Source organism: Clarias gariepinus, chromosome 17 (genome assembly GCF_024256425.1).
Source record: "Clarias gariepinus isolate MV-2021 ecotype Netherlands chromosome 17, CGAR_prim_01v2, whole genome shotgun sequence".
NCBI lineage: Eukaryota > Metazoa > Chordata > Actinopteri > Siluriformes > Clariidae > Clarias > Clarias gariepinus.
Genome location: NC_071116.1, coordinates 3,915,947 through 3,930,528, shown reverse-complemented (window position 1 = coordinate 3,930,528; position 14,582 = coordinate 3,915,947). Strand labels below are relative to the sequence as shown.

The window sequence follows — 14,582 nt, the reverse complement described above, 5'->3', positions numbered from 1 at the left end:
ATATCTACTTAATTAATACTGCTAAACTCCAGAGGCAAGGCCATTGGGAAGGAGAATGGAGGGGGTGGGAGCTGGTTGGGCAGAGTACTACCCAAATCCCAGATAATCCTGGAGGCAATCTGAACAAGATTGATTCATTCCTAGAAGTGTTGGTGGAGTTCACCCAGGACGGGGTACCAATCCATAACATTGGGATGGATTGGTAATGTCATTTAACCTAGGCTGTATATCTTTGGACTGTGGGAGAAAATCAGAGAACCCAGAGGAAACCCACCATGCTGGAGGTGCGAGGCTACACCACTACGCACTACTAAACCACTGTGCCACCTAACTGGTTAGTCCACAGGTCAAATTCTACCTAACAGTAAATTTTAACTACTATAGTTTTAATAGCATATTTTACACATGATTCATTTGTTGGCAAGATATGTAGCGGTAGTAATTCTTGTGACTATCAAAGTTACAGAGATGGAATGAGACAAAATAGCATAGTCGCTTGTAGGAATTTTAGGTTTTCACATAATATTTGCTTAATTCTATTAGTTACAACTAGAGTACCCGAAGAAAACATACCAAGCACGGAGAGAAAATGCAACACAGACCCGAGGCGAGAATTGAAGACTGTGAGAGATCATGGTGCTAACCACCAGACCAACGTGTCGTGTTTTATTCAGAATTTCTGTTTGACATCAACAAAGGATATAATCATCAACATTATAATAATAACCATTATTTGTCACTTGTTTATTACAATACTCTTTTTTTTTTTTTTGCATATCTCAGTTTGGAACAGGGGTCAGAGACATGACAGGGTTAAGGGCCTTGCTCGGGGGCCCAACAGTGGCTGAACCCCTGAACCAGAGCCTTAACCGTTTGAGCCACCACTGAGCAGAGATGAACATGAACTAGTTAAATTCAGATGCCAAACATGTTTATTTAGTTTGATAAAAATAATTGAATTGGAAACAAATAAGAAATCTTTTGTACGTTAGATGTTTGGACAAACTGATACTGTATGATTTAGCAGCAGTTATATAAGAGAACAATAATATTATGCATGAGGCCCAATCAAATGACATGGGGGACATTCATGGTAATAAGGCTTAGCATTTGTCGCCCTCTAGTGGTTCTAGTATCCACACAAGCAGACAAAATAATCTCTCTAAGTAAAGTGGCAGCTTATGTTTTTTTTTTTCTTATTTTCTTTAAGTTATGAAATAATATTTCACTTTACCATATTACACTGCATTTATTGTGTATAGACAGTGTAAACCATACAATCTACCTCACTGCACCATATCTCAAATGGCCTCCTAAAAGACTGCTGCTGTGACCTTTGACCTGAGAGAGTTGAGGTGGACAGAGCTAAAATGGCTGTCTCAAACACAACAGAAGCATTGTGTTGCCGGGGAAGTCCTATAGAAACGCCATATAGGGAACTGGAGGGAAATCCCCTAATGACACGCTTACATCTGGCCTTTACACTGCATGCCTTCATTTACTCCATTAAATCAGGTCTGTGCCATAGGCTCATTATGTAATTACTACAAAAGTCATGTCAACTGTTAAATAATTATTTGTAGATGATGGTCAGCCAGGCCTTACAATCCAGCGTCTTGTTAGTGAGTCTTTTATTACAGTCTTCATATAAATGCACCGAACCAATCTATCAAAACTGAAGCTCTTTATCAATGCAGTCATTAAGTGCAAATAATATAAATATAGTTTTAAATGAAGTACATAGGCTCAAGCTATCTGCATTGTAGTCTATAACTTATTATACATCATGTAAAATGGTGATTAAACTACTAGCTGTTATAGGAGTTATAGGAAAATACAGAATTGAAACATAATGAGGCAAACCGAAGCTGATTATTTTCCTGTGCAGAACCTCCCAAAGTGTTTTATTCCTCTTATACCACACCAGTTGGCCAATGATTTTTTAATATTAGCAGTTTAGTTACAGATAACTATGGTGGAATGCCGATAAACAAGTCAGGACCTGTTATCATTTATGTTATAGCAGCCATAAACAGTCTTTCTGACCTAGTACTCTGCACCCCCCCCCCCCCTTTTTTTTTTTTTTTACAGTTGATTTGTAAACCTGTTTAGGATATATATTTGTCTGATGTACCTTTAGATGTGAACATGAGCATACATCTGCAAAATACATCTAAAAAACAATATCTTGCCACTTTCCTTGCTTTCTAAGAGGACCTTAAGCCTATGTGTGAAGTCGTCCCATATGCATGCATTTGTTACAAGTGTTATTTACTACACTGCTGGGGTGCAATAAAACAAAAGGCTAAATGACTGAATAAACATATAGAGGAGGTGAGATTTGCAAATGGTGGTGGGAGGAGAATGCTGTTCAAATGGAAGTCTACAGAATACTACAGGAAGTCATTACTTAGCTTAGAATTGGGAAGTTGAACTCTATGTTGTATGTACTCTATGTCTTTTTGACCTGTTCTTAAGCTACGACATGGGCAAAAAACATGGATGCCTTATTGAAGGCTTGTTGTTGCTTACTTGTGTTAACACTTTTCCCTTAGAAAATCTTTACAAATATGTATATCCTTCTAAAGAAAGATTTTTGTGATGCATGCATGCAATATATATAAAATGATTGTCTTTTAAATATAAAATTCAGTTTTTAAGGGCCACTCATGGATTAATGTTTTAGACAATGGAAGAAACTTAGAATACCGCAAAATAACAGCCAATGTACAGCATTTTTTTTTTTGCATCCTTTCTTTCCTGCATGGCTCAAAAATGATGCAGTGAGCAAACAGTCAAGTCTCACGAGTCTGCAAGTGTTGCAGTCAGTAATTGAACCTCAACCCTTCCTGTGTGGTGTGGAGGTGGAGGGAACGGCAATGGGCAGCTGTTGTGCCCAAGAGGCCCCTGAACTCACTGTGTTATCTGAAACCCACCTGCCACTCCCACTGCCCCCCAACTCTCAATCCTTGTTGTGTGTGTGTGTGTGTGTGTGTGTGCCTACACACTGCAGAGAAAAACAGCAACAGGAGCTAATGTGTTCCCGCCTGAAAGTTGGGCCTAAAGAAAGCCATATGAGGGCCTTGGGGGAGGGGAGGAGCACAATGTCCCAGTCAACAAAGTGTTGCTTAAATTCCCTTCCACAAGTTTATGTACTCATTTGTATGCGTGACTTCGAACTAAAGTTAAAGCTGAAGGCTTACACAAAGCAAAGTTTTATGAAAATCTGCAGATTCAAATCTATGGTTAAAGAATGTGTCTTGAAGGTTTTTTCTTCTAAAGATCAAACCAAGATGTGTAGCTTCTGGAATGCCATGCAATATATCCTACTTGATGCCAGAATCATACGGTGTGATTAAAATTATCTTTTAAAATTATTACTTATCTCACTGAGACAATCCTAATAAAATCTTGGCTGAAGTTGATATAAATTCTCCGAACACACACATGTTCAGAGAAAAAAACAGGCGTGTTTTTCTCGTAAATTAAGGCGTAAACCAAGTGCCATTTACAAAAGACTTCAAGAACAGTACGCTAATGAGTCGCAACATTTGAATGGTGGAACACCTAATCCTTGAACATTGACCGATATCTTGTCACCAACTTGCAGAAGAGATTAATTAGTCTGTGGGAACTGTACACAATAATTCACCAACACAACCTGTACAGTACAGGAAATTGGGTGGGAGTTATTGGCACATCCCGTGTACAGTCCTGCCGTCGTTCCAGGTCAATTCTACAGGGCCGGGCCTTTAAAGAAGCTCCTGGGAGGCCAGTGTTTCAGATGTGAAGCATGCCATCAGATCACAGCTCTGGCATACTGAGAAAACTTTCTACCTTAATGATATCCAAGCAAGTCTCGGATAAGTGCATTGGGGGACTAAGGGATTATATAACTGCATTCTGTTATTCTACACAATTAAAAGTCCTGGTTTAACTTCTTATATATACTATTAAAGAAAATGACTGTGTTCTCTTTATGCCAACAATCAGATCAAGTTTGGGTTTTTGCAAACTTGAGAAAAAAGGGAGAAAGTTTATAAGGGTATTCTTCAGTCATTTACTATACATGGTAACTTTATATGGGTGTGGTATAGCATATTAATTTAAATTTCTATTTATTTCTTTTCCTCTACAGTGTTTGAAGCTATCTCATGACTTTTGTGTCAACCTTTAAAGTTCTCCTCTTTGCAGCTTTAAGACAATTGATTTAAATTCTGAGATTTTAATAAAAAAAATTCTGACACTGCCAGAACTTCATGATCAGCTGTATTCGGTAGCAATGGCACTAGTGAGCCTCATGTTACGTGTTGCAAAACATCTCAACTTACAACCAAATAATAATTTTTTTAGGCAAAATAAATAAGTGTAAACATGGATTAGCATCATTATTTGTAAGAAGGTATGTAATACTTTTTTGGGGGGCTTTATGTAGCCCTTAAAACACATAGCTTATTATATATATATATATATATATATATATATATATATATATATATATATATATATATATTAATAAACATATACAGTATATGGGGCTTAGGATTGTGAAGTATAGAGTGATATATCCTTATAACATAGGCAATATGATGAACTGAATTTTATTTCATTTTAATCAACTATACAAACTTAGCAAAACAATATTTAAAAAAATGGATCACAGGGGCAAAAAAATAGCACATGATCCCATGTTTTTATGGTTGTTTTTAGTTGTTTCTATGACAAAAAAAACATAATTTATTAATATAATAATTTTAAGAGTTCTTAATTTTTTTAACATCATTCTCATATGCCTGTAAAATTTAAACATTTTAAAAGTATTGATAACTTCTGTCATCCGAAAACGCAAATGCACAGTCTGATATCAGTTTGATATCCCTGTTAACAGACACTTCCATATAAGGAGTTTTTTTTTTTTTATTATTTGTCAATGACCTATGCTGTGTTGCCGTCACAGATCTGTGCCGCTTGTGTATTAATTAAACTTTGAACATTATGACACTACCACAACTTGTCATCAGTTGCATTACGTATCAATGGCGCTTTCAAGCCTCATGTTATGTTTTGCAAAACATTTCAACTTACAACCAAAGAATAATTTGATTAATTGGTTTTCTCCTACTTAGATTATAAACATGAATTAGCTTTCCTTTTTTTCTCATCAGGTGTTCAATACTAATACGGGTTGTTTTATTGAAATAATTTTGTGTTGTAATAAATAGTAATTATACATGTAATATGCAGTTTGTTGGGTGTATGTGTGGTTATTGATTAATTACAAGTGTTTATATAAAATGTTTTTAGGTATAAAGTTTGGCTCATAAACATTAGCTCTTACTTCTGAAAATCATCATGCAAACATATTTATGTACTCCCTGTAACACTATGTTCAATAAAGTGTAAAAGACACTTACTGTATATCACTAGGCTGATTTAAACCCATAATGGATGAAACTTTTTACATAATCTGAGAAGATTTTTTTTCTTACTTTATTTTGGATTTTCAGGTAAGGTCGAGTAAAGTAAGCTTTTATTGTCATTTCAACCATATACTGTTCAGTACGCAGTGAAATAAAACAACGTTCTTCCAGGACCAAGGTGCTAAGTACAACATAAATCAACCATGCAAAATTAACAAAACTAGCTAAGACAAAACCTAATAAGCTGACCAGCTAAAACATCAAATTAACTGCCGTAAATAAACATTTTTATAATTAAATATATTTTTTAATAAATTAACAACTATTTAAGAACTATACAGAGAAAACATACAGACATCTTATACAGCAAGAAAATAAAAACAAAAACATTTCATGTGAAATAGTAAAAGACACTTATATTTTAAACCTAGCCTGATTTAAACCAAAATGGATTCTTCTTCTTCTTTTACATAATCGAGCGAGCCTGAGGTAATTTTTGGACTTATGGACTTTATTGGGACTCCATTTTGGATCTTGTACATCAACTCCCTTTTTATTCAAAAGTAAATAAGTCTTTTGAAACCAGCATACTTCATCTGGTTAAAAAACTGGGCAAAGATAGCAGCGCTTAAGGCATTCAGAGGCATTTCCTGATATGTAACATAAGCAATTACATAACACGAAGCTTAAAAAAAAAAAAGAACGACTGTAAATTGTTTCACACAGAACAGCCGCCATTTTGGTCCCAGCTGCTCAACACAACTCGCCTGGTCACCTTTGTGGCTATTTTAACCCTGAACTCATAAACTTTAGACTTTTTTCTTTAAAAAAAAAAAATAAAAGATCTAGATTTATAGCATTTAACCATGTAACAACAACAAAAACATCCAAATATAAAATTCGACACAGCCAGACTTGTATTTCTGTGCTAAAACAAACACCAGTCCATTGATTGGCACACGCGAGCACCCACACAGGTACGTTGCTATGATTTGAAATCGCATTGTCGCCCTGGGGAGCCAATCAGGTAACGCGCGAGGCGTAGCTATCTGCTCCAAACACCAATCAGGTGAGTGCGCGAGGCGGGGAAGGAGGTGTGGTCTTTCCGCTCGGAGCTGTGATGATGAAGTGAATAGAAGGGGGAAAAGAAGGGGGGAGAATCCAATCCGGTTTGAGCTAGTTCGTGTTTCGATGGGACGGTAACGTCTTCCTGCGCTGAAACCTGTGTGTCTTTTTATCGAGCTAACTAAGCACTATTTTTAGTCTCGTTGCCTGGTTTACTTTTCTCCCTGTTTTTGTAGCTTATTCCTAGTTTTTTTTTCCCCCTCAAAACAAACCAGCCATGCCCAAAAGGAGCAAAGTAAGTACTGATTGCAATTCTCTCTTTGATCTGTGTGTGTTTAATGCAATTTAAAACAATAATGCATTGCTTTAAAAGCATGCATTCGAGTCATGATCGAGTCTGGTTGCATTGTGTGATTTAAAGTTGTAATGTGCGTTCGTGTTGCTGCACATTTTTTAAATGTTTTGATGTGCAGCGTACACACACACACACACTGAGATTTTTCGTCTTAAAGCGTTAATACGTGACGCGTGCGTTTGTGTTTGCGTTAGTACGCGAAAGCGACTTATGCTTCTTCTTTTTTTTATTTATGTAAAAAAGCAGATTTATTAAATTCCATGCCCAGTGTTTACAAATGGACCAAGTAGCCCTGGATACATGGATCTAGACAAAGGGGTGGAACTGAGGCGAGCTTTACTTTTCAGTTCTTTCCTCTCCTTAAGCCATAGGCAATTTTTAACAATTATATATAGTGCATGCTTTATAGGTCGCTTTGATCTTTCCGTGTATACAAATCTGTTTAGGTACGACTTATTGCTTTGAAAAAAAAAAAAAAAACTCGATCTTTATTTTGGAAAATGATCTTGTATGGAAATCCTCTTCTCTGTTGCATGATCTTGTCGGTCTGTTTTCCCCCTGAATCGCGAAAAAAATTATTTAAGCCAGAAAAATCATACATTTAGGTTATTTAGTAACCAATTCCACTTGTATAAACGTATTCATGTGCTTATAGTCGCCACATTCGTCGCCATAGCTGAGGATTTGTGAAAATCTGTGGTTGTAAAAATGGCGAATCTCCCACACCGCAGCGACTCTGTTGTTTTCCAGCGTTTTCTTTTTTCTTTAAATACCCACATTTTTTAGAAAATGTCTTAGCGATAAAAGGAAATCTTTCAAAAAATCTTAATTTGTTACATAACGCAGTTTTACGCGTATATTTTTAATTAAATCGTCAACGTTGCTGAATAGATTAGTGTGGAGGGGGGCGGGGTTCGAAGTTCCCTCCTTCTCCCTCGTGCGCACACCGCCAGCCAATCAGCGGGTAGCCTCAAAAAAATGGCGGGATTTTGAGATCAACATTACATGAAGGGGGTGGGGCGTTGTTTAAGCAACAGTCGCCATTACGCTGTTTTTGTTGTTTATATTTATATATATATATATATTTTTTATAAAAAATTAACAACTGTGTTTTTTTGTTATTGTTTTCTATTTTGGTAAGAATAATATATTGTTTTTATACATTTAAGCTGATTTCTTTATTTTTCAGGCGAACAATGACACTGAAGCCAGTGAGGTAAGTTTGCTTTTTTTCATTATTTTATATATATATATTTGTCCATTTAAATATATTGCAAACATTGTCAAATTGTTTAAGTGTTTAAAATAAGTTGTTTTTTTTTTTTTTGGTCTTTTCCCCAGCCCAAAAGGAGATCTGCGAGATTGGTAAACGTAAGTAGATAACAGACGAGTAATGATATAATTTGTGTCCCCACAAATTTAGTTGAAACAAATTTTTAAACGTTTTTAAACAAATCTTGTGATTTTTTTTTTTTGATTTACAGAAACCAGCACCTCCTAAAGCAGAGCCGAAACCAAAGCCGGCAAAGGTAAACTCAAGCCTGTCTGCTTGTTTTACGTCCTTTTTAACAAACCTAGATTGATAGTTTATTAATCAGTAATGACACATTCTTTTGCAGAAGGCACCCGCCAAACCCAAAAAGACCAAGGAGCCTAAGGAGGACAAGCCCAAGGACGAGGAGAAGAAAGAGGAAGTCCCTGCTGAGAACGGCGAGGCAAAGGCAGACGATGAAGTAAGCGTTAGCGAGAATTTTGGCTATTGCTAAAACAAAAGAAGACCTGGGAGTAAAAAAATTTTTTTGTTTACAGGCACCAGCAACAGAAGAGACGGAGAAGAAGGACGATGCAGCAGAATAACGTTTTGTCTCAAACCAATGCTCCCTGTACCTCTCTTCTTGTACAATTCAGGGGAATATTTTTATCTACTATTTTCTAAAGGCAGTTTTTTTAGTAGTTTGATTGTAGAGACACATTTTTTATGAAAGCTACAATGCATTTTGAGGGGGATTTCATCCCATTCCACATTTGTACATCCAGAACAGTTATTGTCTGTCAGTTCCTCTTTTCAATGTGGGAAGAAGTAAAACGCCATGAGCGCACACACACACAACATTGCGCATGGCGTTTACAAAGACAGTTGGACAATTTGCCCAAATGACTAACATTCCATTGGCTCAATGAGGGATTTATTATTTTTTATGTTTGTTTGAATGTGTGTAACCTGTTATGTATGTGGGCGCGGCGGGGAGGGGGTGCAAATCACTCACTGTTTTCTTGTTTATAACGAGGCAGATTACTTAGGACGTTTGTAAGCTGTGTACTGTATGTTAATTCTTGTACCGATTCTGCTTAATAAACCTACTTTGTAGTACTGGAGTTCTCCATGTCAGGCCTGTGCATCATCCCATGTTTTAATTTGTTGTCTTTCCTGTGATAGCGCCACAATAGATCTATATAGCAGCTGTGAAAGGATCTTCGACTTTATATACAGCGTGTGTTGGTACCATGTCCGGATGTGGCCAAGATCGAATCTTTGGCAAAGCTAGAATGCGTCGATGTGCTAAAGTTTGGCCACCTTTTCAAGCCGTTCCGATGATTGAGTATAAGATCTGGCAAACTGTACAGCACTTGTACCAGCAGTAGCAATATACACGTGCAACTACAAATGTACAGTTTCTTTCAGATCATTGTTTATAGATGTATCTCTGTGTATTGTTTGATTAAAGCGAGCCAATAAAAATTGTTTGTGACTTCTGTTTCTCTCACTTTTGTTTGGGTTATCGACTACATTCAGTATTAAGTTCTTCAATGCAGTGCTGTCTCAATTGGTATCTTAAATGTTATAATGCAGAGCTATAAAACTTTTAAGATGTAAAACAAAGTGCAATAAAAGTTAGTGCACTGCTTGATCATAACTAGTTGGTAAACTTGTAATGTTTGTATTATGGCTAAATTATTTACTTTTTGTCTTAGTGAAAAAAAGACAGCTTAATTTCTATGCTGTAGGTAAAGTACAATGCAAAGTCTTTAGTAAACTTGTTACTTTTGTTAAAAAAAATGTCTTCTAGGGTGACAAAAATATTTTATATCACTATAAAAATAAGGTTTTTTAGTAACTGACCAATTCACTGGATAAAAGTCAAGGACGCCTGGTTTAACCTGCAGTTGCAAACATTTGGGGCAAATCTTACAGAACAACTTAAATGTTCACCAAAATACTTGCTTCAGTTATAAAACTGCACATATATACAGTATACTGTGAACTGATATATCAAACCCATAAAATGTTTATGATTTTTTTTACCTGATATAATACACATAGCACATTATGGTACATGGTTCTAACATAGTACAAACTTTTGCACAGTGTATACCTGCTAAACCTTGGTAGCCAATGTGGTACCCAAAAAGTACTATGGTAACCCCCAAAGTATGTTACACAGCAAAGTACGTTCACTGTACGAACTGAAGTGACACAGTATCAACCTTAGTACTCTGTGAAGTCCTATAGTTCCTAACATTTTAATGTCTAATGGTAATATTATGGTATGTTCCTTTATGTACTCAAGTTTTCTATAGTAAACAAATTACTATGGGGATCTTTAATTGAGTTTTGTTTTGTACTGGTTACTGCTATATATTAATCTATACCACAATAATGATGAATTTTCCAAAAAATAAAATGCTGATTTATTTGATAAGCAGCAGCTCGGTCAGTAGTGCAGCTAAAAAGCAAAGGTATGTATTATTGAACTTAGTAGTAATGAATTATTTATTTGGACTCGAATGGCAGAATCTCCAGTTAGAGATTCTAAGTTTAAGAATAAACTGTTTAAGAATAAAACTGTTTGAAAAAGAGGAAAAGGTATAATCATTGATATGTATGATGACACACACAGGCACTGCTTAGCCATAACATTAAATTCATTAACATTAAAACCACTCAGGTTTTGTGTTTCCCTTGTGCCACTTTGGCATGTGGCTCTGCAGGCCCTCTGAGGTTATGCTGTGGTGTCTGGCAGCAGGACGTTGGCACCGAATCCTTTGGGTGCTGTAGATTGCGGAGTCGGCCCTCCATGGATCGGACTTGTTTGTTTGACGCATCCCTTGGCTGTTCAGTCAGATTGGGATCTGGGGAATTTGGAGGCCGGATCAACAACATTAAACTCTTTCCCTGCTAAGCCAACATTACATATAGCTATTATTGTTATTAATATAGCTAAAATGCCAATTAATGAAAAATCACTAAAGTACAAAAACAATAAAATACCCTGTGGTGGTCACAGTAACTCCTCACATCACCCTGTAGCCCTAGTATAGTTTTTTATTTATTTCTTTTCTAAATAAGAAACTGTTCATCGATTTCTTGTAAAGTCACCTTCATGTTTCAATCACAATCACAGATTGCCTAAAAAAATAAAAAAAAAGAAGTTTTCATTTCAGTGTTCATATTTCCCTAAATATACAGAGGATGGAGATTTTATGAATGGCAGTTAAGTTTTTTTATGTCATGTGATTATAGTTTGTCTTCACCGTGTTATTACAGTGGAATAAATCATGCTGTATGGTTAGTAAGCAGGATTATAAGAATCAGATTTGTTTATGTGATTAAGAGATTTTGTGCGGGCATGGTGAGATGTGAACTAGTTTCTCTTTGACCTTTGTCCAAAAAAAATCAATGTTAGATAAGGCATTCATCGTTTTTTCTTTAAGCACAGTATCTCAGGTCATACAGGCTGTGATGACCAGTTCAATCGGATCACATACTGGCAAACTTTGAACTTATTGAAAGCTTATTCCTAAAAGGATTGTAAATTTAATCACTCAATCAGCCAAGACATGATCAGTGTTTGAAGTTAAGGCCAGCGAAGCCACTGATGTTGGCGCAATGAGATCTGAGAAGCAGCCTTTGTTCCAGATCATTTCAAAGGTGTTCATGAGTTCTTCTACTCCAACCTTAACACACCATGTGATAATTTATGGAGCTGAATTTTTGTGCACAAGTGCGTGGTCATACTGGAACAGGTTTGGTCATCTTAGTTACAGTGAAGGGAAATTGTAATTCTAAAACATGAAGGCATTCCATACAACTGTCTGGTTAAGATTTTGATAACATTCTTTTTAGATATTTTCTGTTGATATTGGAGATTTCCCCTACAATTTCACTTTGAGACCACTTCGAAAGGCTGGACGTGGGAATTCATCATAAGCTCTCTTCACAGATTAAAAAAAATGATCCTGGTTTTATTGTTTGCCAAAAGAAGCAAGTGCCATCACTGAAGAACTGAATGTGGATATTTATGGTGTGTGTTTGGTTGCATTTTCAGGCAACACTCTTGGTGACATAGTTTACCATTACTTGTTAGCTAGATTAGCTTCGCCATCCCAGCAGCAGACATTGGACACAAATGATGGTTCACTTATGGCAGGCATTTACACTCTTTAATCATTAGCAAAGAATGCTTCCAAAATTTAGCTTAGCCTCTATTTCCCATGACGGTGGTCCTAATTTAGCCCAGATGCTGCCTTTAGGGCTCACTCACCTCGAGTACTGCTAGCAAAAGAGACTAAATGCTTACCATGACCTATGTGTATGACTCGGGTGTGTAAATCCATTGTCTCGTGTTGCTACCCAAGAATTATAAGTTTCACAGTTTTGGGCTTTCTAGAAAACAAACAAATTAAAAATACAAGGGTTTGGTAACCAGTATTGATGATTTGAGTTGCCTTCAATTGGGGTTATCAAGCAAAGAAGGCACGTACTTGTGGGAAACAATAGTAATGCACATATAATAATAATAATAATAATAATAATAATAATTCCACAAAATAAAGTCAGAATATAAAAAAAAACCCAAGCACACTTAAATCACCTAACTCATTCAACTATACAACACTTATTTACTCTATATGAGTATTATACTTATGCAATGATTTTCTGGCATAACAAATATTTTTGTAATAAGCAAAAATATCTACTATACATCAATTTGTTTGTATTAGATAGCGATACAATTTCACTTCATTCCACTGTGAGATCCATAATGTTAGCTCTATGAAGACATGGTATGTAAAGATAGTTGAAAAAAGTTGAACTTTATGCACTTGCATGTGTCCTGCACAATCCCATGACTAAACTAAAAACATACTGAACCTTTCACCACCTTTGAGATGAACTGGAACTGGAGCCTCCTCGACATCAGTGCCAGAGCTTAGTAATGCCATTGTAACTGAATGAAGACTAATCCACACAGCCAGGGTTTAAAAATCTAGTGGAAAGCCTTCCCAGGAGATAAGGGTGGAGCACATTATAACATCAAAGAGAGACTACATCCTTTGGAGTGGGAGGGTCAACACAAGCATACTGGTCTGATGATCAGGTGTGCATAAACTCATGGACATATAATGAATATTAAAATAAAGAAATAATAAAAAGAAAGTTAAAGTAAAAAAAATAAAATAAATTAGGTGTGTCAAAATATTTCACAGATTTTACTTAATACATAACCAGAGCTCTATACTGACCTATTAGAGACCTGCTTTTTTTTATTAGATTTTTGCTGTTTGCTGTGTCACATTAAAATTGAAAAAATATTCTGATATAATTTACTTTGATTTCCTGATTTCTTTTCTTCTTTTCTTTCTTCCTTTTTTCCTTCACATAAACCTACCATTTTACTGGGCGTGTCTGTGTTTTATATACAGTATAATTGCTATTGCATTTCTGCTAAGTGTGATTAACAGGTCTGTCTTGTTTTAAAGTAAAAGCAATCAAATTTTTCAAATTTCTTTTTTTAAATATGGCAGATTTATGTTAGCTTTGGCATTGTAATTATTATTATTATTATTATTATTATTATGTCCCAAGCACCATGACTTCAGCATAATGACAACATAACGACGATGTCATCGCCATTGGTCTAATAATGTTTTTTTAATAGTGCTAATGCCATAAATGTGTGAAGGCCCTCTTCTTCTTTTTAGGATTTTTTTTCTTTTCTTAAACTTTTTCTTAATCATTCTGGCCTTTTGGGGGTTTTAACATGTTCAAAAACTCGGCACTGGAAATCGGCACACAGGTTGGAATCTGCTGCCAATAGGACGTCCGCCAATCTTCTTCAGGAGATTTTGCTTGTTACGGTTCTTCTTTTTGTACCATGGAAGAATCAATATACTTTGCAGAGGTCATTTTCATACCTTCAGGGACCCTAAACCTGGGTCTACCAGCTCTCTTTCCATGATTCCGGCCCAAAACATGACTCCGGCACCTCCTAGACCATCCAGGGTTGTCTTTAGGTATGCCTGGGCACACTGCAACCGTTTCTGCTTGTGAGCATTGATTAGGGGTGGCCGAATAGTAGGTTTATGCACAACTGCAAGCCTTTAAAGGATCCTACACCTTGAGGTTTGTGGGACTCCAGAGGCACCAGTTGCTTCAAATACCTGTTTGCTGCTTTCTTAATCCGATGAATTTGTCTGGCAGAAACCTTTCTCATTCTGCCTCTATCTGCACGAACCTGTCTGTGCTCTGAATCAGCCACAAATGTCTTCACAGTATGATGATCACGCTTAAGTTTTCATGAAATATCTAATGTTTTTATACCTTGTCCAAGGCATTGCAATATGTGACGCTTTTCAGCAGCAGAGAGACCCTTTTTCTTTCCCATATTGCTTGAAACCTGTGGCCTGCTTAATACTGTGGAACAACCTTCTTCAGTACTTTTCCTTTAATTGGGCTCATC

At 36.2% G+C, this 14,582-nt stretch overlaps 1 protein-coding gene across 1 annotated transcript; it reads left to right on the top strand.

The window, feature by feature from the left end:
- The first annotated feature begins 6,567 nt into the window (after positions 1–6,567).
- si:ch73-1a9.3 (non-histone chromosomal protein HMG-like) lies at positions 6,568–9,590 on the top strand. Its single transcript, XM_053515594.1, has 6 exons — positions 6,568–6,780; positions 8,030–8,056; positions 8,182–8,211; positions 8,325–8,369; positions 8,460–8,573; positions 8,650–9,590. The coding sequence occupies exons 1-6, from the start codon at positions 6,763–6,765 to the stop codon at positions 8,695–8,697; spliced, it is 282 nt and encodes a 93-aa protein (XP_053371569.1). The 5' UTR covers positions 6,568–6,762; the 3' UTR covers positions 8,698–9,590.
- The last annotated feature ends 4,992 nt before the right edge of the window (positions 9,591–14,582 follow it).

Bases quoted from the DNA above. Each gene is read 5' to 3' on its own strand.
- si:ch73-1a9.3 (XM_053515594.1), top strand. The intron at 8,057-8,181 runs GTAAGTTTGCTT...TCTTTTCCCCAG, and splicing joins ATGACACTGAAGCCAGTGAG to CCCAAAAGGAGATCTGCGAG. The intron at 8,370-8,459 runs GTAAACTCAAGC...ATTCTTTTGCAG, and splicing joins CGAAACCAAAGCCGGCAAAG to AAGGCACCCGCCAAACCCAA.